Source organism: Sorex fumeus, unplaced genomic scaffold, assembly GCF_029834395.1.
Source record: "Sorex fumeus unplaced genomic scaffold, SorFum_2.1 ptg000048l, whole genome shotgun sequence".
Lineage (NCBI taxonomy): Eukaryota > Metazoa > Chordata > Mammalia > Eulipotyphla > Soricidae > Sorex > Sorex fumeus.
The window spans coordinates 7825928-7853241 of record NW_026606105.1 but is presented as its reverse complement, the minus strand read 5'-3'; the positions used below and the strand labels follow the sequence as shown (position 1 = coordinate 7853241).

Sequence of the window (27314 nt, the reverse complement as noted above, 5' to 3'; positions counted from 1 at the left end):
AATGTGCCTACCACAGAGGCAGGGGGTGGGAAGGGGTGGGGGTGGCGGGAGGGATACTGGGAACACTGGTGGCGGAGAATGGGCACTGGTGGAGGGATGAGTACTCGGTGATTGTATGACTGAAATGTAATCACGAAAGTTTGTAAGTCTGTAACTGTACCTCACAGTGATTTCATTAAAATTAAAAAAAAAATCAAGAGAGAATGCTGAAAGCAGCAACAGGAGAGATACCTCCCAACCCCCAATATAGTAGGAGCAGATCTCTCCCCGATGTGGGCTCCGAGGTGCAGGGAGCCCGCCTCTAACCCAGGGTCTCCTACCCAGCAGGGCCATCACTTGGGTTTGAAGGAGAATAAAGAGCTTTCTGGACACGCAGCAGGCAGAGGGATTCACTGAAGTGCCTGTCAGGAACCTCTATGAAAGGAAAAGATTTCTGGCCACACCACATGCATGCTGGATTTCTAGTATAACTGAAAGGGTGCGACTCTGGTTATCAAAACATCAGCAGAGGGAATAGAAGCAGGGGGAAATAAATTCACTCAGAGCCGAGAGGGAGAGGAGACAGCAAAAAGGTGTGCCGGCGGGTTTGAGGTCCTGAGTGCAATCCTTGGCGCCCCTCCCCCACCCCAAGCTCCACTGGGGTTAGCTGGGATGACGCCCGGCACTGCCAGGCACAAGCCTCATGAATTGTCAGCCTCACGCCCCTGGAGTCAGTGCTGCCGGGAGCAGTTCCCAGGCACCAAAGCCCTGCTGGGAAGGTCCGGAAAACCCAATCCAAAAATATAAAATGGGACCTGGAGAGCACGGGGGTGAGGGACTGACTCTGGTTTGATCCCAGGCACCACCTTGGGTCCCCCAAGCACCACCAGGAATGAACCCCGAGAACCGCCAGGGATAGCTTCCCCTGCCGAGAAACAAACAAGCAAAATCCAGAAAATGCAGGCGAGAAGGCTAGGAACTCTATATTTACAAGGTTATTGATTCTTTTCTTGCTATCTCTGTTCTGTTTAGAGACTTCTACCTTTCAAAGACTGTATTTTCCAGTTGTAAAATTTATACGGGGTTCCCTTTAAATGGATCTGATTTCTCTGCTGAGATTTCAAATCTCTCCATTCATTATTAGCATATTTCCCATTCCATCACTGAACATAGTTGTAACAGATGCTTGGCTTTTTTTTTTCTCTTCTCAGTTCAGCATCTGGCTGAAATCAGGGGTGATCGATATTGATTTTGCTTTCTTTTGAGAATGGATCATGCTGTCCTAATTCTTTCATTGAAAAAATTTGGGCTGTATCTCAGATTTTTTTTTCTTTGTCTCTTCTGAAATCTCTCTCAAAGTCTATTCTGGGCCTCTGGATTCTAGCTTACCCTTCTGGGGAGGGACGTCCACTAAGCAATTCAACCCTGCCTGCCTCTCCATGAGGACACTTTCTCCTTATGAAAGTTGGACTGTCATTTAAGACTCAACCCCCTTATGGGATATGCCATACCATTCAAGATTCTAATAACACTCTTTATTAAAAAACAAAACAAAACCTAAAACAAACAAAATAACCCTTTATTCTGTGGGATCTATCATGACGTTGCTTTTTCTCGTCTTACCATTGGTTACTTCCACACTTGCTTTCTTCTGTAGTTTGATAAGCCTCCCAGGAGCAAAGGGGGGAGGGGGGTGGTACCAATTTCCTTTATAAATTAAAATATAGGGAGAGACAGTATAGCAGGCAGGGCACTTGCCTTGCACAAGGATGAACCGGGTTTGATCCCTGGCACTCTGTATGGGGCCCTGAGCACTGCCAGGTGTGGCTCAGGAACCAAAAAACAAATAATTAAAATATGGGGGTATCAATCTATGGAGCTGGAGGCTGGGGGCGGGGGCTGGTGCCGTTTCTCCTGTGGGGTATTAGTGGTAGTGAGTTTGACGGGGCACGAGCAGGCCAAAAGGGAGCACTTGGCAAACTTGCCAGGCTACTGACTAGTGACTGTCCTCTTTGAGGATATACCTCAATAAAAACCAAGTTGGAAGAAAAAAGGATACCAAAAAGAACTTAGAAGCCTGAACAAAGAAAAATCTTTCTAACTCGGACTCAAAACAGAGACGTATATAAAAAGATACATCTGATTCCACGGACTTAAGATGTTCAGAGGGCAAAGGACACGACGATAAGTGAATCAAAGACATCTATGGCCAATCGGGGAGGGAGGGGGCATTTGAAAGACTTGTTAACTCACATCCTGAAGATAGAAAAAGCTCTTGGACTCGGGCCCAGAGTGATAGTATAGTGGGTAGGACGCTTGCCTCCCATGCGGGTGACCCCTGAGGCCCAGTGGGAGTGATCCCTGAGCACAGAGCCAGAAGTAAGCACTGAGCACCGCTGGGTGTGGGAAAGAGAGATTGAGAGGGAAAGGGAGAGAGAGACAGAAAGAGAGACAGAGAAAAACAGAGAGAACCAGAGAGATAGAACAGTGGGCAGGGCTTTGCATGTACCTGACCTGGATTAGATCCCTGCACCCCCTATGGTCCACTGAGCCCCACCAGGAGTGATTCTTGAGTTCAGAGAAAGGAAGGAAGAGAGAAAGGAAGGAAAGAAGGAAGAAAGGAAGGAAGGAGGGAGGGAGGAGTGGAGGGAGGAAAAAATATGTAAAAGACCAAGAACAAAGTAGGAGATTGTATAAAAACATACGTTTACACAAAAATAAATATGACTGCTGAAGCAAAGGCAAAGGTGTTCAACCTCGTTTGTAATGAAATAAATATAAATTGGGAGAGCCGTTGTGGTAGAGCATTCACCCTGCATGTTTGAGGCCTTGGAGATGGACCTCTAGCACTGTTACAAAAAGAAAATAAATTTAAATTTCAACTACCTTCAAAGATCATTTCTCTATTCTGCTAGAGACAGAGGATTTTACATGGCAGATCCTGTCTTTCTCAGACGGCAACATGTGAAAAGGCCCTGGGCCCACAGCACACTACACCATTGCGTGTGGGAGGGGCGTCCGGGGCAAGTCCGTGCAGAAGGACTGGTCAGCATCTCTGAGGAATTACGGTACTGCGCTTGCCCTTCCTCCTCAGGCCCTGCTTATCGGTGTCCCGCCATGCCGCCCACTATGGATGGTTTGTGAGCAGCAGAGAGGGCCGTCCAGCACATGTGACCGTCCCACAAACTGCAGCAGGTCAACAAAAATGCAGAGTTTTCCAGCCAGAAAGAAGACCCAGGACTCTGTGTAGCAAAAGGAAAAGAGAACCAGAAGAAAAGGCGGAGAACAATGTAGCACATGTAGGCGACCTTTGGTATCAAGCAGGGGGTGTAAAAATACACACATACACACCCTTAGTGAGAATCTGCAAGAGGGACGATTCAAATGGTTAGGCAGGGTATTTGGGGGGGAGGGGATGGTGGTGGTGTTTAATCAAGATACTAATAAAAATGATTACCTATGAGAGCGCAAAGGTCAAAACTATCACACCTATCTTTCTAGATAGCTTACATTTTATAGTTTAAATTGTTCTTATTCTCAAACAAAAATGTAGAGAATAACTAATTCATATATACTAATATTGATATACACCATGTGTATCTCAAAAAAAAAGAAAAGAAACTAAACAAAATTTCTTCTTTTGGTTTTTGGGCCACACCCATCAGTGCGCAGGGCTTACTCCTGGCCCTGTGCTCTGAGATCTCTCCTGGATGGACTCAGGGGACCATACAGCATGCTGGGGACCCAGCCCGGGTCAGCTGTGCGCAAGGCAAACACCTTACCCACTGTGCTATCCCTGTGGGCCCTGAAAACATTTCCTAAACTAGAAGATCTCAAAGTGCCCATACATCAACATGAGACCAAATGACTGTGAGGAAGAATTTATTTCTGGGGACTTTAGAACACAGTAATTTAATTATATGTTCTTAGCTGGATGCATTCCAAGGACAGAAGTTACAAAGGGGTATTAAACTTTGCTCTGTAGCTTCAGTATTTATGATAATATAAATATTGGTATCTTGAAACTTGAGTCAGTATTTATTGGGTAAGGAAGGAATAAAGGCTTTCTGTAGATGAGAAGGGAGTCACGCCGCCCTGCCGAAGCTGTGGAGACGCAGTGAGAACACAGGGACATTGAAACGACACACACCACAGCAATCTGAACTCTGGATGTTTTTGGTTGGAGGAGGAGGCCACACCTGGTTGTGCTTAATCCTGCCTGTGTGCCCAGGATCACTCCTGGTGAGACTCGGGGGAATGTACACACCACGTGCATCTCAAAAGAAGAAAAGAAAAGAAAAAGCTAAATGAATTTTTTTTTCTTTCAGTTTTTGGGACATATGGGATGCTGGGGATTGAACCCAGATCAGCTGCATGCAAGGCAAGGGCCCTACCTGCTTTCCTTGGATGGATGGGTGGGTGGGTGGATGGATGGATGGATGGGTGGATGGGTGGATGGATGGATATGGATGGAGAAATGGATGAATGGATGAATGGATGGATGGATTGGATGGTGCCCTTTGTACTGCCCCTCCAGACCCAAACTCTAGATTTGGGGGGACAATCTGTGTTTTCCAGGTCTGCCTGCTAAGAAACAAGGTGCCACAGCCACCGGATGCCCATGCTGTGGTCTCCAGGGCCACTGTCCACAACCAATGAAAAGTCCAGGACAGCCCCAGGCATCTCTGCCGGTCAGCAAGAAGCCTTGGGATTGTGACATCCTGCCAAAGGGCTCAGGAGTTAGCCTGAGCTAGCCTAAAAGCCGCAACAGGGATAAATGCATCGAACATACCCAATCAATAAAAATCCTTCTGTGTATAATCTATAAAAAGGAAAACAGACAGAAAACCCTCGTTTCTCACCATTTGAAATGGCTGTTACACGGTGCTGTCCTTCGGAAATGAATGACGGGGAGGAGAGCACCGGCAAGGCGCCTGCCTCTCCAGGGGGTGATATACATTCAGGGAAACCAGACAGGCCCCAGCAGATGAGGGAAAACGCTGCTTCTCACAAGCACCAGATGAAAGAACACGGACGACGTCGCTCCACAAAACCTAAGGCAAGCACCGGCTGGGGCAAGAAGGGTGATCTGTACTGTGACACACAGTGTGTGCAGTGTGTGTGTGTGTGTGTGTGTGTGTGTGTGTGTGCTCGAGTCACACCTCACAGACTGTGTCACACCACACAGACCGTGTCACACCGCACAGACCGTGTCATACCTCACAGACCATGTCACACCACACAGATCCTGTCACACCTCACAGACCGTGTCACACCTTACAGACTGTGTCACACCTCATGGACCATGTCACACCTCACAGACCGTGTCATACCTCACAGACCGTGTCACACCTCACAGACTGTGTGATACCACATAGACTGTATCACACCACACAGATCTTGTCACACCTCACAGACCGTGTCACACCTCACGGACTGTCACACCTCACGGACTGTGCCACACCATGCAGACCATGTCACACCTCAATGACTGTATCACACCACACAAACAAGGTCATACCACAGACTGTGTCACACCTAGCAGACTGTCATACCTCACAGACCATGTCACGCCACACAGACCATGTCACACCACACACAATATGTCACACCTTACAGACTGCCACACACCAATCGTGTCACACAACTTAGTGTCACGCCTCACAGAAAATGTCACACCACACAGAACATGTTATACCACACAGATCCTGTCACACCTCACAGACCATGTCACACCTCACAGACCATGTCACACCTCATAGACCATGTCACACCTCACTGATCAGGTTCTGCTTTCAAGAGAAGTGAGCCCAGAGCCCGGGTGGCTCTTAGCCTCATGGGTAATGGAATCACCACCAGAAGGAAAGAGAAATGCCCGGTTTCCTGGGGAATTCTAGCTGAAAGTGATGAATGAACTGGAATCCATCAAGCCCACAGGTAGAGAGAACCTCCAGGGACAGGATAGCGGCAGGGGCACCTCTGGAAACGGCACCATACAGAGGAGGAGAGAGGGCAGCTTCAGGCAACCGGCCTGACTTGAAACAGAGCCGGCCAAGGGTCGGGAAGATGGCTCAGTGAGCCTGAGTGAAAGCTTGGCATGCAGAGACAGGTTTGATCCCCTGCACTGGCGTGAGTGACAACCCCCACCCCAGCAGGGTCCCAGGAGCAGCCTGAGCACAGGCAGATGTGCTCACCCCAGGAAAGAGACCCCGCCCGGCCCAGGGAGTGCTCACACATTGGTTTCAACCAGCATGTGGGCACTGGGGACAGGAGTCAGAGCCTGGACAGGAATTCAGAAGTCACTCACTGGAACACAAAGGCGGAAGAGATTCACTGAGATAAAGCAGATGACAGGACAAGAATAGAAGGAATAGAACTTTTTGTTTGTTGGCTTTGAGGGGAGGGGTTGGGGCCACACCCAGCGGTTGTCAGGGCTTACTCCTGACAATGCGAAGCAGAGCTCAGGATGCCATACGCGGGTGCTGGGGGAAATCAAACCCAGGTCGAGTGAGTGCAAGGCAAGAACCTGCCTATGGCTCCGGGTCCCAGAGAGAACATTTTGATAAAAGGGGAAAAAATCATTTGTATATATAGATGGATGCATGGATGGAGGCATAGAGAAAAACCCACAAGACACAACAGTGGTTTTCTTAGAAGAGAGGAAGAGAAAGTGTGTGTGTGTGTGTGTGCGCACCTGCACACACATGTACTTTTCAGAAATCTTTTGAGTAGTTTTATTGATTCTAAGAGAACCTAGGATTCTCCAGAGAGAGGGAGAAAGAGAGAGAGACAGAGAGAGAGAGAGAGAGAGAGAAACCCCATAATGGAGTGCACCCACTTTCTGCTTCTTAATCCTGTACAAGCGGCGTTTCAACACTAACACTTTTGAGTTTTATTTTTGGTTTTGAGGCCATACCCGGTGATGCTGAGGAGTTGTTCCTAGCCCTGCACTCAGGAATCACCACCCCCCCCCGGAGGACGTAGGGGACCATATGAGGTGCTGGGGATCAAACCCGAGTCAGCAGCGTGCACGGAAACCACCTTCCTGGCCGGGCAACGGCTCCGGCCCACCCATGATACTTTTCTCTAAAACCAGGTGTGCAGAAACTTTCCCTTTCCTTGCAACTGGTCAGCAAGAGGCTGCCTGAGATTCGGGGCGCACTCTCTCTTTCAAATCCACCCAGCGCCCTACCGACCGCCCAGGCAGCAACCTCGTTTCCTTGGGCCATCCCCCACACTCTGGAGCCTGGAACTTCGTGGCGCTGCTGTTTCCGTGGCAGGCACGAGGTCCCCAAGGGACCTGAGGAGGCTCCCAGGAAATACAACAGCATGAGGGTCCCTGGAAGGACATGCCAACGCAACGGCAGGCACACTGTATGCCCCCGCTGAGACTCCCCAGGGTGGTGTGCCACAGTGTTCAGCCATTGAAGAAATGAGAGGACTAGCTGAACCTGTAGGCAGGCTCCCCCAGGAACACACGGACATGGACACGACCTTGGATGGGTCCCCCCCCTGCAGACCCTTCTTTTCACAACTGACTTCTTTAGGTCTTTGTATTGTGACTTTTGTCCCGAGATCCACAGGGACAAAACAAGGCGGGGTGACCGCTCCCCACCTTTTCATCTTGGGAAGTGTCCACAAGCAGTGTTGCTGTGTTCCTGTGCAGAGAACAGAGACCAGCCCTCACGGGTCACGTCTGAGGTCTAAGGTTGAGGGGGGATGGGGGCAGGGCGGGGCAGGGCAGGGAGCAGCCAGGCAGGGGTCCAGCTAGGAGGGGCCAGGATGGAGCCTAAGAGGGCAGGCTGGTGAGTAAGAACAGAGCCCTAAGCGGGGGCCATCACTTTGAGCGAAAGAAACAGACAGGCAGACAGACAGACAGACAGAGAGACACGCAGAGACAACAGCATTACGGAAACGGGGATGAGTCCCGAGAGACTGGGACGGGTGCGACCGGGCACAGTGAGGCCCGTTTTCACAATTCAAGTTTCCCAAGAGCACAACTCGGGCACACTTGTTTCTGTCTGGCCAGTGGCGGCCGCCTCCCAACACCAGCTGCGGAGACCACCTGGCATCTGCGTTCTGGCCCTTTAAGAGCAGGCGGGGGGGGGGGGGGGGGGGGGGAGGGGGCAGTGGAGAAAGGGATGAGGTCGCCCTGCAGTTGGGCCTCAGGAATTCACCACTCCCTAAACTTGAGTTGTAACCCAAAATCAATACGCCAGAGCCAGAGTGTGTCCATGCAAGGCAAACAGCGGGGACTCCCCCAGGCTGCTGAACCTCCCCCTCCCCTCCCCTCCCCACCAGCACAGTCACATTTCAGCTCTTGGGAGCAGAGATGCTTTCCAAGGCCTGATTCTTCCTGTTGGGGACACAGCAGTGACCCCCCCCCCCCCCAAGGGCGGGTGTGCAGGGCTGCCCAGGGACCAGTGCCTTCTGAGAAAGTGCCCGTGCTGGGCAGCGTCACTTGGGCCTAACCGGCCGTGCGCTCTGGGCTGTGACTTCCGTGTCCAGGGATCAACCAACCGTGTGAAACCAGCAGATTGGGTTTCTCGAAGCAGAGACGCGAAGCAGTGACGGCTTGATCCGCTGATGAAAACACGAGCCCGGCCCCAGCGCAGGGAGGCAGCAGCGCCCCGCCCCCCCCCCCCCGCCTCCCCCCCCACCCGCCCGACATAGCTTTCCAGGGAGGCAGTGACGAGAAGCTTGGAGGTGGCTTCAGCCCAGAACAGGGCACGGGTCCGGGGGTGACCCGGGAGGAGACTCGCGTTTGCTTCCCTGGTAGAGAGGGAGCCCCCCCATCCCCACCCCCCGGGAAGGGGCCTGCGTGGCCCAGAGGAACCTGAGTATGGTGCTTTGGGCAAACTCGGTGGGGTCGGGGAGGACGTGGGTCTGGGCTCGGGGAGAACAGCCTTTGGGAAGGGGCGGGGGGTCACTGACATGTCACCTCAGCGCCGCAGCCTGGGAAGTGGCACACTGTCCCAGAAAGAGACGGTCTGGAGAGAACTCAGTTCCTTCTGTTTTATGGAACTTGGTTCCTTCTGGCACGAGCTGGGTGGAAATATTTAAGGCTTTCAACCGCGGAGGTTTGTTTAATGTACAAATAACTTCGGGGAGGAAATTAACTGGTGGGAGACACAGAACCGACAGGTGTCTGCACCCTTGACCGACTTCCGAGAGCGGCCCCGCCCCATCAGACACATCCTAACGTGACGCTCAGGGACACTGAGGCGTCCGTGGGGGTGGGAGGGAGGGGGAGGGGGGTGCGTGAACGCAGGAACTACCACAATATTCGGGGAATGTTCCACTGACAACCCGTGGTGACTTCCCCCCTGTGATTTCTCCTCCCGCTTCTAAACTTAGCAAGTTCAGCCCCTCCGGAGGCTTCATAAATACCCACTTCTATTTCGGGCTATTTCTTTTTAAAATGGGCGATTTCCCTTGATCTCCTAAACTGCACGCGGCGCCAGGGGGGGCGGGGGCGGCTCTGCCCCTGCCACCGGGCACGTGTCCCAGAGACCCTGGTGCTTGGACAGGTCCATCCAGCAGGACACATGTCAGTAGTTGTGACAGTGGCGTGAAGGGATGAGATCCGCCGAGATCTCGTGCTCTGATTCCGTTTGCTCCCCGGCTGCTTTTGTGATCCTATCCCCCTTCCCCCCCCTCTCCTCAGCACCCAGGAAATAAACACTGGAGCAAGAGCACAGCGGGCAGGGTGCTGGCCTTGCACACAGCCGAGCCTGGTTCCACCCCCAGCATCCCATCCCATCCCATCCCATCCCATCCCGGAGCACTGCCAGGAGGGATTCCTGAATGTAGAGTCAGGAGTAAGCGCTGAGCTCCACTGGGATGTGTCCCCCCCCCCACCCCGCCCCCCCCAAAAAAGAAATCAACACCCAGACAATGAGACCTAAGCTTGATGCAGCTCACCCAGGGCTCTCAAGTACAGTCAGTATATAGGAGGGCCGGGGATGCCGGGCTAGTGGGGGCACAGGCCTCGCATGTAGGGGATCCTGAGCCCCATCTCTGATGCCTGGTGGGCGAGAGCGAACCCCTGCTTGACTTTCCATGCCTGCTGTTTTTTTTTGTTTTTTTGTTTTTTTAATTTTTATTAGTGAAACACCACGAGGTACAGTTGTAGACTTACAAATTTTTGTGCTTGGGTTTCAGTTATACAATGATCGAGTACCCATCCCTCCACCAGTGCCCATTTCCCACCACCACGGATCCCAGTATCCCTCCCACCCCCCCCAACCCCCCATCCCACCCTGCCTCTGTGGCAGGACACTCCCCCCTGTTCTCTCTCTCCTTTTGGGTGCTGTGGTTTGCAGAAGAGGCATTGAGCGGCAGTCATGTTTGGTCTATAGTCTACTTTCAGCATGCATCTCCGGTCCTGGGAGGATCCTCCCAACACCCTTTATTTGGTGCTCCCTTCTTTTCCCCTAGCATGTACGACCATGCCTGCTGTTCTACGCTGCTCCCCTACCTCTAGCTCTCCAGAAGAGCCACAGAAATCAGTGTCTCTGATGTGAAAATATCCCCTCGGGGACGAGGAGCCAGCCAGGAGCCGACAGGCCGCCTTGCCTGTAGCTGGACCCCCGGCACTGCACACAGTTCCCCGAGCACTGCCAGGAGTGGCCCCTGGGCACCACCAGGTGGGACCAAACAAACAAAAAAATAATAATAATTTATTCCTGCTTTGGGAAAAACAGCACTTTTTTTTTTTGAGGGGGAAGAACTGACACACCCCTACTTTGCCCGCCTACCCAGCACTCGGTGGCAGCCGCTGCCCTGAAGACGGAGCACTTGGCCCCGGGGTCGCTCCCAGGGACCCAGCCTGGCCTGGGAGCTGCCTTCCCAGACTGCCCTGCTGCCCCGGCCAACAGCTCAACCCAGATGCAGCGAGTTCGAGGGAGAGCTTGGGAAGCAAAGGGTCACTGCCCGCAGGAGTCGGGGAGCTCCACCTCCTGTCCCTTCTCCTCTTTGAGTCCTTGCCCAGACCTCGCAGACACCCTGTCTGTTCTTCACCTTTCAAAGGGGGCTCACGGCAGAGTCCCCCTCCTGTGGGCCAGCTACTCATGTGCTTTTCTCTCTCTCTCTCTCTCTCTCTCTCTCTCTCTCTCTCTCTCTCTCTCTCTCTCTCTCTCTCATCTGATCCTGTCTGACAACGATGTCGCAGATGGGGCCGAAGGAGTCTTGGGGAACAAGTTCAGTGCGTGCTGAGCCCGTGGGCACCCTTTCTCTTGGCGCTCACCAGCATGGGGATTCTGTGGGGGAGCAGAGCCCTTGCCAGCTGCGTGGGGCTGGTCAGGAGGGGAGCTCCTGGGGATGGTGGGGTTCTGACCCCCCTTTAACCCAGCACTGCTCAGAGACCAGACACACGGCCGTCCCCTCTGCTATCCAGGGAAGAAATCGCGACTCTCCCCAGGGGTCTGTCATGGCCGCAAGTTCTTGCAGCAGTGAGCATGTCCCCTAAGCCACTGTGTTCTGGACCCCAGAGGCAAGCGGGCATGGCGGCAGGGTGAGCAAGGAGACGTGGATCTTGGGTGAGGCTGGTGTGACGGCCAAAAGGAGGAATAAGGAGACCCTGCGTGCACCAGGAGATGGGAGGTGCTCAGGGACCACTCCTGTCTGTGCTCAGGGACCACTCCTGTCTCAGTGCTCAGGGACCACTCCTGTCTCGGTGCTCAGGAACCACTCCTGTCTCAGTGCTCAAGGACCACTCCTGTCTCAGTGCTCAGGGACCACTCCTGTCTCTGTGCTCAGGGACCACTCCTGTCTCAGTGCTCAGAGACCACTCCTATCTCTGTGCTTAGGGACCACTCCTGTCTCAGTGCTCAGGGACCTCTCTCCTGACTCTGCAGTGCTTGGGGGACCGTGTGGGGTGCCAGGGATCAAACCCGGGTCAGCTTCAGAGCAAGCACTCTAGTTCCTGTACTACCTCTCAGATGCCCCTAACAGCAGCAGTTTCGGGTGGGGGTGTGGGGCCATACCCAGTGGCGCTTGGGGGGCGACTCGCTGGCTCCCCTGGCGATCAAGCCCGCGCTCTGACAGGCTTTCCACTAGCAGAGAGGTCGGGCTGGGGGAGGAGAGATGCAAATTGCCCAGCCCCACCTGGCTCCAGTGAAACAGAAACTGGGCAGGTGGGGCCGGAACCAGGCCTCCAGGTGACAGGCGAGCCACAAAGCCGGAGAACCGCTTCTCCCCCACACACATCTATCTACCCACGAGAGTCCCCTGGGCGCCTCCACTCCCACCCCTCGCCCCGCAGGGACAACAGGCCCAGGCGGCAGCCCCAGACACCGCATGGGCACAGAGAGTGGGGGGGGGGGGGGGGCCGAGGCCGTGCGTGCATGCGCATGTGTGCGCGTGTGCGTGTGTGTGCGCGCACGCGCGTGCCCAAGTGCCCAAGGCCCGCCCCGACCACGCCGCGCGATTCTCTGGGCGCGCGAGGAATCGCCTCAACGCACCGGTTCCGGGGCTGCCGCGGCAAGCCACAGGAAACGGGTCAGTTTCATCAACTCGGCTTTATGGAGCAACCGGGGCACAAGATCAAGGTTGCGGAGGGAGAGAGGGGCGCAGGGCACGGGGTGAGGCAATCGCCAGGCGGGGCCTGTATAAACAGGAAGCCTTCCCAGCGCTCGTTGCCCAAGCCGCTATGGCAAAAAGTCCCCCTTATCAGCACTGCCCTGAATGAACACCAGCCGCGGCCCCTTGGGAGGTCCCCCGCTGGCGGCGGGGGGGTGGGGGGGGAGAGAAGGGTCCCACTCACGAGTGGGGCTGGCTCTGAGTGCCTGGGCCACGGGCAGCTTCCAGGCCTTCGGGGGTCTTGGATGCGCTCAGGCACCGAGTCCGCGGCATCCCTAAGTCCCAGGCAAGGTGCAGGTGCTGGGGCCTTCCCTTCTCACCGCCGCCAAGGTGAGCCTTGCTGGGGAGCAGGGCTCCGAGTCCCGACCTGTGGGGGCGAGGGGGGCTTGGCGGGGAGACCTGCCTGCATCTGGACAGGGGCCTCGGTGGAGACCAAGCACACACCAGAAGCCCCTTGCGGTGGCCTGGCCAGGCCTGCGCCCTGCCTGGCGGGAAGAATGATGCCCATTGTCCTGGGAGAATCGTTTTTTTTTTTTTTTATTGGATCAGCCGATTTTATTTCTCGCAAGCCGTTGCTGTGTGGGAAGGAGCCTCGGAGGGTCTGTGAAACTCAGGTCCCCCCCCCCTCCCTGTGCCGTGCTGGTTTCTTCTCTCGGGGATTTTTCTTGTGTTTGTTTTTGTTAATAAGTAGCTCCTGGTAGCAAGCTGCGAACTTTCTCAGGGAAACAGAAGGAGCCAGATCGAAGCAGAAGCCTCTCTCTCCACCCCAGGGCCAGGGGGCCTTTCCTTCCTCGGGACAAGGGTGCCCTTCCTCTGAGGAGCCCAGGACGCTCAGGGGCTCCAAGCACAGCCCCAGGCCTGAGACTGGCGCCCTGGATCCCAACATCATAGGTTTGCACCCTGATACTAATGTAAAGATTTCCCCCTGGAAAGAGCCTGAGGTCCTGGGGTCCCTCCCGGCCACACACACAGGGCACGAGAGTGGAGAGAAAGAAGAGCAGCCGACGTTCATGCGACTGCAGCTCCTCGACCCGTCGGGGGCCCACTGAGGCCTGGGGAGTGAGCTGACAGGCCCAAATATTTACTGAACCCCTAGGTCAGGCCTGCGGCTAAGTGCGCTGGGTGTCATCCTGGAGTGACCCCAACCACAGCCGGGATCCGTCTCCATGGTGCTGTGGGGGGGGGGGGGGCACCCCACAGGGCCTCCCAGCACGGAGCACCTCCAGCTGGCCTCTCCTCGGCCCTCTCCCCAGGCCAAGGAAAATTACCTTGTTCAAGTATCATTTTGATTATGCTGGTCCCCTTCTTCACACCGTAAAATGTCTCTTGAATTGGAACCCCTTTTAAACCTTTCAACAACTGATCCCAAACACTTACTGTTCTCGTCGGCTGGTCTATTTTGTGCTTACCACTCCAGCCAAGCAAAAATTACTGTGCAAATGAATTCCATTATGCGCTCTGCTCATTCACCTTGTTAAGCCAGCACAAGAGCTCTGACTGTTTCTGTTGTCTCTTTGTATAGGAAGACCTCATTTATCCCAACATCCCTGGAAATAAGCTGATCCACAAGATTGATCTACATAAATTAATGTCCTCGTTGTCACGTCCCCCACCCCCACCCCACCCTTTCCCTAAGGCCTTAACCCTTTCGGCGGCCTGAAATCCCTTTCTGGGGTAAGTTCTGGTCTAATCAAATGAAAGCACTTCTTTATTTTGACCATTTTCTAATGGAAACATTTCTGTAATACATTAGAGAGCCTCCAAGTCTCAGTTAACAGAACATAATGAATATCGATTAATCTTTTCCTGATGGTGCAGGTCAGACTTAATGAATAACAGTAATCAGTGTACTGGGGCTGAGAATAAAAGTGGATTGCGGAAAGCCAAAGGCATGTGTGCCTTCTCTCTCTCTCTCTCTCTCTCTCTCTCTCTCTCTCTCTCTCTCCCTCTCCCTCCCCTCCCCCCCATCCCCTGCACCCTGGTTACAAGGATCCCTGAAGTGGACTTTCCTGCAGAAGCTCCTGTTATCAGATGCTGGTAAGTGAGTTCAGTTACCCAGAACGCAGCAGGGGTGTAACTTGCCATTCTGCAAGAATCTGGGGGGTGGGGGGGTTTGCTGCAGGGGTGGATCTTTGTCGAAGCTCTAGAACATAGAGAAAGGGAAAGCAAACAAACCAAAAAAAGACAAAGAAACAAAAATAAAACCCCATACATCCACCACCACCAGCCAACAGCCAGAGTTTCCCCACTCTGCTTACCAGGGAACTTTCAAAGGGGTTTCAGGCACAAATCTGCTTCTCCCCTGCCCCAAGACCCTTAAGAGCTCCGCTGACACACGATCACTTTCCTCACAGGCCCTGGGGACAGTCGCTTTCTGCAGTGCCTAACAATTCCATAGGTCGTCTTAATGAGGCACTATTCAAATGGCAGAGTGGAGGGTCAGGGGAAACCCATATTCCCTGGGAAGTGATCTGGTATTACGGCACTGGGGGGGGGGGAGGGGGGCACATGGCTGCTTGGTGCTGTCAGCAACGTGTCCCTGAGGATGGATGGACTGGCGACCTGGGGGACGCCCCGGTCCACTCACACGCGTGCCTGCCTTCTCCCTGTGACAGGGGAGGCTTCATACAGTCCAGAGCATTAGCACATGCGGGAGAGCCGATCAATCTTCATTCTGCTTAACCACAATGACATTTAATTAATCAGAACCTACTAGAGCAAAAGAAGTTAGGCAAGAGATGCTAGAGCAGTCCACTCTCAAAAGCACTGTTTGCTGCCAGGTACGGGGGAGGGGGGGAACAAAAACACCCTGATTTTTGTGGTGTTGAATGCTTGCCTTCCCCTCCCCTCCCTTTTTTTTAAATCATCAACAATTTTAATCGCTTATCTGCTAATGGCAAAGCCGCCCATCAGCAGATCCCAAGCTGCCAGGGCTTTGTCAGTGGGTCTTTTTTTTTTTTTCCCCTTTTCAGCTGGCTTCCGGCCAGAGGCATCATCTCCGCTGGGACTCCAGGCATGCTCCCAGCTACTCGCCCTAGAACCTGGTAGAACAGGTCTGGCCTCAGCTGACTCAGGCAGTAGAGACGGTTCCATACACTCTTCCCTTCTGGACCCGGGAACTGATCCGAGCCTGAACAGCTCGCAGTCTGTGTAGAGGACAGAGACTCGAGACTCACACCAGCACTGCCAGGCCCTGCCCCGTGGGCGGCTCGGCCAGGGAGCATCGCAGCTGGCTCCGGAGTGTCGGTCGGCAGCAGAAACGGGATCTCGGACCTGAGTGAGCGGGTGCCAACATGGCTGGAGAAACCAGCGGGCCGGACAGAAGCGCAGGCCCAGCCATCAGCGCTAGGTGACCCAGGTGAGTTCTGGATCCCACAGGAAACGCGCCCCCCCACCCCACCCCCCTGGCTTCTGGAAGAGGGATCACCTGGGGGGCTTCATGATGATGCATGAAGTAGGAGCCACTTTCTCTCATGTCCACAGCCCTGATGGGACCCTGATTAAAGAGCGACATTCAGTTCTGATACCACGGTTTTTGTTTTTCATGTGGAGAAACCAGAGGGAGGGAGAGAGAGGGAGCGGACACGGTCTGGGAAAGGGCTGGGAAAAAGGTCCCACGTCAGGGCACGTGGAAGGGAAGGACAGTGGGTGAGACGTCAATGCAGCCCTCGGTCCAGGGCCATCAGGGCACCAGGACGCAGGTGCCATGGGATTCTGGCCTGGCTTTTTCCTAGAAATAAAAACACTTGCTGGGGGAGTGGAGGGAGAGGACCACGAGTAAGGTATTTGCCTTGCACATGGCCCACCTGGGTTTGATCCCCGGCACCACCAGGAGTGATTTCTGAGAGCAGAGCCAGGAGTAAGCCCAGAGCATTGCTGGGTGTGGCCCCAAAACTAAACCAACCAAACAAAAACACTTTGGGGAGGATCATGGCCTGCACCTGACAGAAGGCAGGCGGGTGGTCTGAAACCCCCAGCCAACACTGTTCGGGGCGCCAGGCACCCGGGAGGCAGAGCTGGGGTGTCTTCACCCCTGAGTGAGGTGCCAGGGGACTACCCACCTGGAGCTCCCTTGTTTCTCTCCCGGCCACAAAACTCCCAGGAGTCCAAGGCCTTGGCCAAGCAGCAAAGCTGGCGAGGGTCGCTCTGCTGGCCTGGGAGGTGAGGTCCATGCCCGCGAGGCCAAGTCCCCAAATGGAGAAACCAGAGGTGCACTGGTGAGGGTGTGAGACGGAAGAACGAGGGGCTGTGTCAGAGTCCTCCAGAAACACACTTTGGGGATCCCACAGAGGGAAGACGTTTCTTTAGACAAGGGGGTCATGGTCCTCCTTCCACCCTGGAGGGAATGGCTGCGTGGACGAATGAGGGCCCAGCAGCACCCGCCCAGAGGATTCCTTTGCGTCTGAACCGGGTCCGATCAGCCAAGTGCCCTGGCTTTCAGCTCCGGTGGCCCCAGAAGGCCTTGAGGAACGGGAGCTCCGAAAAGGGGCACCTGGAATCATGCCTGGGCCATGCTGGACGGGGCCTTACAGCATGGCCCTCAGGGAGGGGGACTGTGCCGGCCAAAGGTAGGGGGGTGCTTCAGCAAGTCACTGGGGACTCCACAAACAACAGGTTCAAAGACCCTTCTCTGCTTCAGGATCTCCATCCCCTCCCCTGTGCGCCCCCCAAAACACACACACACACACACACACACACACACGCACGCACGCACGCACGCACGCGCGCGCGCGCGCACAGAGTCAGCATGTTGACATGTGGTCCTTCTATGTGGGGTTTGAGTCCACACCAGGGCGCTAGCCGCCTCCCGGGCAGGACTTGCTGCTCATCACCCCCAGGTTCCAGAAAAACCTTGGAGGGGGCTCCCCAAGGTCAGGCTCCGGGGGAGGAAGGGGAGGAGGGGGGCGTGGCTGAACCCACAGGAGTGCAGGCACCACCATCCAGTGCTGCCACGTGGGGTGGGAGTCAACCCCGGCAGGGGATGGCGGGGGGGCCCTCTTGGGGCCCGGAGCTGGGTGAGAGGTGGATCCTGGCCGAGGACAAAGGTTATCAGTTGGCACCTCGGGGAGCTGTGCAGAGAGGCCCAGCAGCGGCCCTGGAAACTCTTCCAGCAGCTCATGGACTCATTTTTTAAAGCGGCAGAGCCGGCGCCCCTGGAGCAGAGGAAGCAGGAAGCCGCACAGTCCCCTACCTGGGCCCAGCAGAAGCACAGAGAGAAGAAAGGCGCTGGGAAGGTCAAGGAGGGGGGGTCAGAAGGGGCTCTTTCTTCCGGGGCCGCGGGGGGTTCATTGTGGCTGGTGCCCCGACTGGAAAAAGACTAGCAGGAGATTAATAATTGAAATGTTGCTATTATTGGTTTTTCTAAACTATTTGTGGGTTAGGCTTTCCCTGGAGTCTTCATGCCTATAAGGAGCTCAAAAGACAGAAGCGTTTAACAGGGACGGAGAAAATGCCTCCCACAGCCAGCGTTTTAGCAGAGCTGGGCTCTCCTAATCTAATGGAGTCCTCACGCCAGCCCACCAGGCAGGGAAACTGAGGTCGGGGTCCAGGGAAGTCAAGCGGCCCGGCCCTGAGCTGGAGCCAACCCCCAGCTGCCCCCCGACCCGTGGACTGGACGGTGCCACAAGGGCCCAGACTCCGGGGATGAGAAGGACGAGCCCTGATTCACCCAAGAGGACGAGCACGAAAACAATATTTATACTTACTCGTTTTAAAAATATAAAACATAAACATAGGGAAAGATGTTCTAGAACATGTGTCATCAAATTCTTTTAATGGAAGATGACACACACTCCAGTTCTTGGTAGCAGCTTGGAGAGAGGCCGCGGGCCACAGGGATGACAGATTTCAGTGAGACAATTTTGGTAAGGCTGGCAGTGGGTGCCAGGGCCAGGGCCATGGCACCTCGTGGGGACAGTAGAACCCAATGAACCTGAAATGGGGGGGCGGGGAGAGGCTCTCATTCAGAAGCCGGGACAATACCGACCTTGGCGGTTAGCCTTCACACCACAGGCTGAAGAAGCATCACATAGCCATGGGTATGGATATTCAACCTTGCAGAGGATAGCAATCTTTTTTTTTTTTAGAAAAGTTTTTTTTTTAATTTAATCAGTACCACACACCACCGAAAACTAACATGCTATTTATAAACCTATCGCTAAAAACAAGTCAGGGGAACACTGATTACACTTTGCTACTCATTAATTCGTAATAGCACACAGACCCTATTTCACAGACCGTATTTCTCTCGAAACTGCTTGGCAGCTCAGAATGTTCCACGACTTCATCTGGACTCTCACCCAAGATTCCAACCGGGACCGCTGCGCTCACTTGAAGGAAGGAGGGCGCTGCTGGCCTCTGGCTACACTGCCTCAACCACCTCACTCACCTCTCGCTGGACTTCTCCTGAGAAGCCCAAGTTCGCTTTGGAAGATGTTCAAAGATGACAATCGAGGCCTCGTGGAGAACTCCCCGGGAAAGCCCGGCCCAGGGACTCTCTGTGGGTCCTAGCTGGGGTGTGAGAAAGCTCAGATCCATGGAATCAGCCCTGGGTGGGGGGAGCACTGTCTCCTGAGTGCCGCTTTGTCCCGGTGAGCGAAAGCAGCTTCCCAGAGGTCACCTGTTGGTTTGAGAGCAGGACCAACCCTCTCTTCCCGGAAGACTCACACCTAGGCTCAACTGGCCGCGCGGGGAGGGCCTGGAGGGGCTAGAAAGGTGCAAACGGAGGCACTAGCAGAATCGGGGGGCAAGAGGCGCCCCAAGCCTGGGAATGATGAAGAGAGCCCCCACACAGGACGGAGGGAAAGCCAGGGTGGAAAGAGGGGACCAGAAGCCCCCTACCCCCGGGGAGGGGGAGGAAGGCTCGCGAATAACAGCAGGTCTCTGAGTGAGACCTTTGAGATTCGGAGCTCGTTCTTCAACCCTGACAGCTCCCACACCCTGCATCTTTATCAGATGTAATTGCACTAAAAGAACACTACGGGGGGGGGGGGGAGGGGGGGGGAGACACACCAGGGAAGGGCCAGTTCTGAGCTTCCATTTGGATTTGGGGGGGTTGGGGGGGGGATAGGCGGACAACCGCGCCGTGCCCCAATGGGACGAAAGTTAACCAAATACATCCCGAAACCACACAGACAGCACCCTGTCCAACAGCCGGGACTCCTGTTCTGAAGCCAAAGCCAAGTTCCCTGTCAAACGCTCCCCCAGAGTGCCCAGCAGAGGGAGTCTCAAGGAAGTACTTAATAAAGAGAAAATTGTTTCATTTTAACACTCCCGGAGACAGTGGGCGCATTGCCGGCCGCCCCCTCCCTCCCCGAGACACAGACGAACAATGAACGCCGACATGGGGTTCTCCGGGCCTATTCCAATAGCCACCGGCTTCTTCTATGCTGCCCGCTGGCCGGATCAGAAATTTCGTTTTTGTTTTGTCGAACGGTTTAAATGGACCTTGTGTTCTTCAGAATCAAAGAGGAAAGCCCCTGGAATAACATCTCTCTGTTGCCTTCTAAACAGACCCTTTGTTTCTAAGAGGGCCTGAAAAAAAATATTTACAGTCCATACGTTATTTACAGTCCCCTTATCCAGGGCCTAACTGGTAACTTTATTCCACGCAGAAACCTAATTCATTTGGAGCCCTGGAACTAATAACAGATTTTCTTTTCAGATAAGTTTGTGTGTGTGTGTGTGTGTGTGTGTGTGTGTGTGTGTGTGTGTTTTAATCAGCCTCTTGTAACAGAGATAAAACTATTAATGCATTCCTGCCTCACCCCGGTGGCCCACATTTACAGAAGGATTAAAATCGCCCCCTCCGACCCTCCCCCGCTCCGGGCCCAACACAAACCCCCTCACTGGGCTCCCACTTGGCAGTGTCAGCCACAGAACATCTGAACAAAACCAAAGGAAACCCAGAAGGACGGTCGCGAAGAAAAAGTATGTGAAGACTGCTGTTTCAATGATTTCATGAGAAAAACATTTTCACGATGAAATGACTGGAAAGAGGGGGGTGTGTGGGGGGGGGAGATCAAGCACACTTTGGGTTTAAAAATTTCTCCTCCTACCAGCCACACTAAAAACCAGCCCGAAAGTGTAGAAACTTCAGTTGATCTTGGTTGGGTTTCTGGCTGGAAGCTGACAGCAGCGCTCAGGAAGAAGCCAAAGAGAGTGAGAAGAAGCCGGTTGTGCGAAGAGAATGTACAGCTATATATATATATATATTCTTTTTCTTGTTTCCTTTTTTTCCCCCCTTTGAACACTCCCGCTGGATCTCACCTTCTTTCTTCCTGAAGATAGTCATATCAAGAACAGGGAGAAGAGGGAGGGGGGGAGTAGGAGAGGGAGGAAATGATCCAACGCTAAGTGAGGGGTGCCCCGAGCAGGTTTTACTAGGACGGAGCCAGGAAAGAGAGAGAGAGAAAAAAAAATCGGCGTGGCCGCCTCCCGGACTTGAAACCCCAAACTACGTCTCCCCCGAGACACAACGCTAATGCGGGGCGATTTTCGCCTGATTTCATTGTTCTGAGATGGACTTTTCCCATCTCGCGGCACCTAACCCCATCCATTCCCAGGCCACAGCCCCCCCGCCCCGGCCCCCCACCCCAACCACCACCAGCACCAGCACCACCAACCCCCCCCCCCACGACGCGGGCCAAGCTGGCGAAGAATAAAGGGGGTGTGGGGTGGGAGTGCAGACCGATGCCAAGGGGGAGGTGTGCGCGGACGCTCGGGGCGCCGAGAGGTAATTTCCTGGGTGGGGGGCGGGGCGGGGCGGGGGGGGGGGCCGGGGAGCGCCTCACCTTTCGGTCTCGCCAACAAATCCACAGCGCCCTCCGCGATCGGCCTTCGGCGGGCGGCCCCCTCCCCATTTCTTTTCTTCGGGCAGCGGCTCCCCCTCGCGCGCGCGCGCACACACACACGCGCGCACACACGCGCGCGCGCGCACACACACACACACGCCCCCCACCCCCGCCTCTCCCCTCCACCCTGGAAATAAGATCCCGAGCGAGCCCGGCTCGCGCGCGCGGCGGGGGCCCGGGCCGGGGCCGGGGGCGGCGGCCAGAACAAAGCTGCGGGGGCGCGGCGCTTACCTTCGCGCACGGGGGCCATCGGGGCCGGGCTGTCCGCGGTTCATGGCAACGGCGCCGGGCCGGCGGCGCGCGAGCTCGGGCCCCCCCCGCCTCAGTCGGCATCTGCCATCTTGCGCCTGTGTCTGGGCGGGCGGCGCGGCCGGGGCCGCGGGCGCCCGCATCCCCGCCTGGCGGGGCCGGCGCCGGGGCGGGGGGCCGCCGCGGGCCCGGGGCGCTGGCGCGGGCGCGGGGCGGCCGGGGCGTCCGGGCCGGCCGGCCGAGCGCGCGCGCGCGCGCACGCGGGCCGAGCGGGTGGGCGCGGGGGGCGGCGGGAGCCGGGCGGGCAGCGGCGGCCAGTCGCCGGCCCGAGCTCAGCTCCGCATGGCTGTGCGCGCGGGGCTGGGGGCTCCGGCAAAAGTTGCCCGGGCGGGCGGCGGCGGAGGAGGGGCGGGCGCCGCGGAGGAGGAGGGCCGGGGGCGGGGCGGCCGGCGCGGCCCAGCGAGCCAGCAGCGAGCGAGCGAGCGAGCGAGCGACGAGCCCGCCGCCGCGGCCGCGCGCAATCGAGCGCCGATGGCACGGATGCGAGGCGGGGACGGCCGAGCCCCGGGCGCCCGCCCGCCCGCCCGCCCGGCCCCGCGCCCGCCGCCCTGCGCGCGCGTGAGTGTGCGCGTGTGCGCGCCTGAGGGTGCGCGTAGGCACGCGCGCGAGCGTGGGGGCGCGCGCGCGTGAGGGTGTGCGTGTGCGCGCGTGAGGGTGGGTGCGCGCGCGTGAGTGGGTATATGTGAGTGTGTGTGTGCACACGCGTGAGTGTGCATATGAGTGTGTGTTTGTGCGCGCCGCCAGGGGGCACCTCTGTCCCCGCACAGGCCCGGACGGGGCTGCGGAAAGAATGAATGAGTGAAGGGACAAGAGAGTGAATGAGTGGAGGAGTGGTGGGAGAATGAATGAATGAATGAATGAGTGGCCGGGTGCTGAGCGGGGGCTGAAGCAACGGAAAGGTTGGATGGCTGGGCCGAGAAGTGAATGAAGAGAGGGCTGAGTGTGTGAGCGGGCGGAGGAGTGAGGGAGGGAGGGAATAGACCGAACAGGTGGTTGGCCAGGGAGAAAAAGAAAGGAGCGAATGAATGGAACAGGGTGGGGGAGCTGGGTGGGTACATGAGTGGATGTGTGTGCGTCGTGAATTAGTGAATGTGCCGCGGAGTGAGTGAATGAGTGAACATAGTGAACCCATGGAAGGTGAACGAGTAAATGAAGGAGTGAAGGAACGTAAGGAACCGGTGGCTGGGTGGGCAAGTCAGTGGATGAATACACAAGCAAACGCGTGGCTATGTGGGGCGGGTGCATTACTGAATTGATAGATAAATGTTGAGTGAATGAACACAGTGAATGAATGGTGAATGAATAAGTGAATGGATGTGTGTGGATGGTGAATGATGATGGATGGATGGATGTTGAGTGAGTAAAGGAGAGATGGAATGAATTAAGGATTTTAATGAGTGAATGAATGGGTGTCTCAGAGGTGGGCGCACACCACCTTTCCAGAGAAGGAGGGAGTTTGTGGAATACTTGAGACCTGCCTTTGGTCGGAGAGGTGGAAGAACTGTGTGTGTTGGAGACACAGCAGCATCAAGGGTGCTGGAAGGGCCATCTTCGTTCTGGCCTTGCCCTGGGGCCCTTCTCTGTCACCTGGGGCCTGGGGTGCTTCTTACCAGTACCCATTCCCAGGCCTTTGCTCCTTTAACCCTCTCTCTCAGCTCTCCAAACTCTCTTCCCCCTCCAGATCCTCGCTGTCCTTCGGAGAGCTGCCTTCTGAATTCTTGGAGAGTGTGAACTGACTTCACCTCCAACGGGAGAAGAAGCGAGACTTCTCACCACAGCCCCGGAAGTGGGATTTAAGGATCCACCAGCTCTGCAAAGGGTACGGGCAAATGGTGACTAGTACAAGACTCTCCCTGTGCCCAGCCCAACTGCATTTCCTCTCTACTCCTGCACGTCTCTCTCTCTCTCTCTCTCTCTCTCTCTCTCTCTCTCTCTCTCTCTCTCTCACACACACACACACACACACACACACTGTTGAGCAAAGAGTCTCAAAGGCCGGCTCTGCCTTCCCTGCAGGTACCCTAGCCCCCATACCTGAGCTGACAGCTCCTGGGGGCAAGGCACATGGCACATGAGTTTTCTGCCTCTTGATTTGGACCTGGCACTCACCGGACCTTTGTGACCCCTCTCCAGCTCCATGGCTGACCAGCCATGAGTGATTCTAGGTGGGCTTTGGGAAACCCACTCTGTCCCGCCCCCCTCCCCCCGTAACCTTAGTGTTAAAATCCCAGGAATAAGAACACGTCTGTGAATGGAGACGAGGTCTTAAAAGAGGTCACTGGGTTCAAATGAGGTCACTCAGGCGAACCCTAATCTGATACAGCTGGGGTTCTTACGCGGAAAGGAGATTAAAACGCAGATACACACAGAGATTTGGCCGTGTCATGCCACACAGAGAAGGCGGCTATCTGGGAGCCACAGACAGAGGCCTCAGAAGAAACCAGTGCCCGCTCCTCTTTGCCCCCAGAAGGGCAAGGAAGTGCATTCCAGGGCTAATTCCACTGGCCCGAGGTTCACTGTGGTGGTATGTAGCTTAGCCAAGGACTGCGGTCACGGAGGTGAATTAAAAGGAAGAAGGATCACTTGTGTCCACTGAAAACATCCTGTGGTAGGGAGATCTCCTTTCCTTGGGAAGGAAATCATATTGGGGAAGAAAACAAGATTCCCTGAAAGGGCCAAACAGATACCCCCCCACACACACACACACACATTGGCTTCAGACCACCATGATCAGAGCAATACATGTGAGACGCAAAACGCCACAGGAAAATGATTCCATTGAACCGACCGACTTGGAATCACATGCAGACGGCCCGTGATTTACAATGGTTTGACTGAGGTTTTTTTTCTACTTTATGATGATACAAAAGCAATAGGCATTCAGTAGAAAGCATGCTTCACATTTTGAATTAGGGCACTCGATGCTTCTCTTTCAGTACCGTGTTCAATAAACGACAGGAGCTATTTAACACGTTATTATAAAACAGGCTTTGTGTTGGACGATTTTGCCAGCTGCAGGCTAATGTGCGCGTTCCGAGCACCTCTGAGAGAGGCTGGGCTAAGCCATGATGCTTTGGAGGCTCAGTGGATTAATTGCATTGCTGACTTAGCAATATTGTCCGGAGCTCTTTTGGGACAACACCCCAGGTAAGTCAAGAATGATCTATAGATGGGGATATGTTATTTATTTTGCTTTTGGGGTCACACCCAGCGATGCTCAGGGGTTGCTCCTGGCTCATGCACTCAGGAATTGCTCCTGACGGTGCTCAGGGGACCATATGGGGTGCTGGGAATCGAACCTGTGTCGGTCATGTTGGCTGCGTGCAAGACAAACGCCCTACCTGCTGTGCTATCACTCCAGCTCCAAGATGGGGATATGTTTTTTAAACCCATTGTGTGTATGTGTGTGTGTGTGTGTGTGTGAGAGAGAGAGAGAGAGAGAGAGAGAGAGAGAGAGAGAGAGAGAGAGAGAAAGGAATAGAGATAGAGAATTGGCAGCTTGAGCACACCTGTTTGTCACTTTTCCTTCCAGGAACTGGAAAATTTCCCTCCAGGAACTGAGAACAGAATGTCAACCCAGCGAGTTGAAATGTCACTAAAGGAGGGAGTGAGAGTCCGAAGGGAGAGAGAGAATCACAGATAGAATTCCAGGGAGAGCCAGGCAGCCCGTGAAGAAGACAAACAGGGTAAAATGGTGGTACCTTGACATCTTGGGACAAAGGCCACCCCACGGGTGGGGCCTGCCAATGAGCGGTCACACGGGATGCCAGCTGGGAAGCAGTCAGAGGGGTTAGCAGCACCAGTTACCTATGTTGTGACTTAGTGACTTTGGAGAGATTGTTGGGTGGGGGAGGGCGGGGAGAAGGAGGCAGGCTCTTAAATCCAGCCTGAAAAATTTGTGTCCTTTCCTAGGTGGCACTGGAGGAGCAGGAGGAAGGTGCCAGGAGAGGGCGGTAGAGAGCACGCATCTGGTAGAGGGAGGGGCACAGTGGGGTGAGAGGTGAGCGGGCAGAGGAGTGCTCACACTTGGAGAGACAGACAGAGACAGAGAGACAGACAAAGAGAGAGAGCAAGAGAGCACGAGAGAGCCTGCACCGACCACATTTTATCTATTGAATAAATTCAGCAGCATTCTGTGTTTTAAAAAATAGATCCCGAATATAAACCCATTTTACAAAGCTGTTTTATTTTGAAAAAAAAAATTTTTTTTTTTTGGCATGACATGGAAATCTCTGTTGGCCAAAGTTTATTTACCTTCCCTGGACTATTAACATAGGGATAGAGGGATGGGAAGAAAATAAGTCCAGTGAGATTAGAAAGATAATGGCTCTAAAGAAGTCCCCTGTATGGAAAGTCAGAAGAATGGACGCAGGATATGCGAACTATAATCCTTTCAAACATTCAGATCTTCCCCCCCAAGTTTTTTTTTGTCTTACTGTCTTACATGCTTGAACCCCCATGCACAGTGCTCAGCCAATCCATTAGTTAAGATCTAAAGGGGGCCAGAGTCATAGTATAGTAGGTAGGGTGCTTGCACGTGGCTGACCTAGGTTAGATCCCTGGCATCTTGGATGGTCTCCTGAGCACTGCCAGGAGTAAATTCTGAGTACAGAGCCAGGAGTAAGCCCTGGCACCTCCTGGAGTGCCCCACTCACCACCACCACCACCACCCCTTCCCCACCAAAAAAAGAGAAAAGAATGTATAAAAGGAAGAGACTTTCCTTTTCCTGGTCACACTACCTAAGGAAACCAAGTGCCCCACCTTTCTTCCCCCTCCCTTCTTTTCTGCACATAAAGTCTCTGGCTGGATGTGGCAGTTCCATCTCTGGCAATAACACCGTGGGAAATGATAACAGAGGCAAAGAAGGGGAAAGGTTTGAGCAGACACCTTGTCATCAGCCTCTTCCAAGTTGCCTTTCTGCACGATAGCATGACTGATCTATTTCTTGGAAGTTAGTCATTATGGGGGGGGGGGGTGATTTGACCTTGCTTCAAGTTCATTTTGCTTACAGAACAAGTATTTACAGTGGTAAGACCATGCAAAGACCTCAGGGTTGAGATAGGCCTTTTTTTATATGTATAAATTTTGCAACAGACTACTTATATACACATGTGTGTATGTATTATGTGCATATATTTCAGTGTGCTCATCTTCTTACTTCTCTGAGGTTGTTCTTAATGCGATGTCTGTGATTTTTGTCTTTCCAGAATGTTCTGGGAGAGACAGTTCTCAGGCTCTGGTCCACTGAGATCACTCCGGGATCAGACTCTGTTCCAAGATCAGACTGGTCCAAAGTATCCCTTTTTCCCTCCACCCCCTTTCTTTCTGACAATGTAGCAGTCTTGTTTCCTTTTTCTCTGTATCTATCTCCTCCATACAGTGTTGCTAAGTCTTTTGCGTCAAACCTTTGGCTACAGTGATACATTTTGCAACAGACTAGCATTTAATAACTAAAGGACTCTTTAAGAGAAACTTTCAGGAACTCAGCATCAGGCTCTCAGAGGAAAGGGAAAGTGTAGCCAGACTTTGTCTCCAAATTTGGAATAATAGGAGCAACAGATCTACTGGCAAAGGTAGAGAAAGGTTTGGCT

The 27314-nt window shown here is 54.4% G+C and overlaps 1 protein-coding gene across 4 annotated transcripts in view; it reads right to left on the bottom strand.

The window, feature by feature from the left end:
* The window catches only part of HIPK2 (homeodomain interacting protein kinase 2), a 148292-nt gene extending 126475 nt beyond the window's left edge, over positions 1-21817 (bottom strand). For all 4 annotated transcript variants that reach the window (XM_056124048.1, XM_056124049.1, XM_056124050.1 and 1 more), the window contains exon 1: positions 21645-21817. In XM_056124048.1, the coding sequence (XP_055980023.1) occupies positions 21645-21663 (19 nt within the window). In that variant the 5' untranslated portion in view covers positions 21664-21817. The remainder of the gene's footprint in view (positions 1-21644) is intronic.
* Between the last annotated feature and the right edge of the window lie 5497 nt (positions 21818-27314).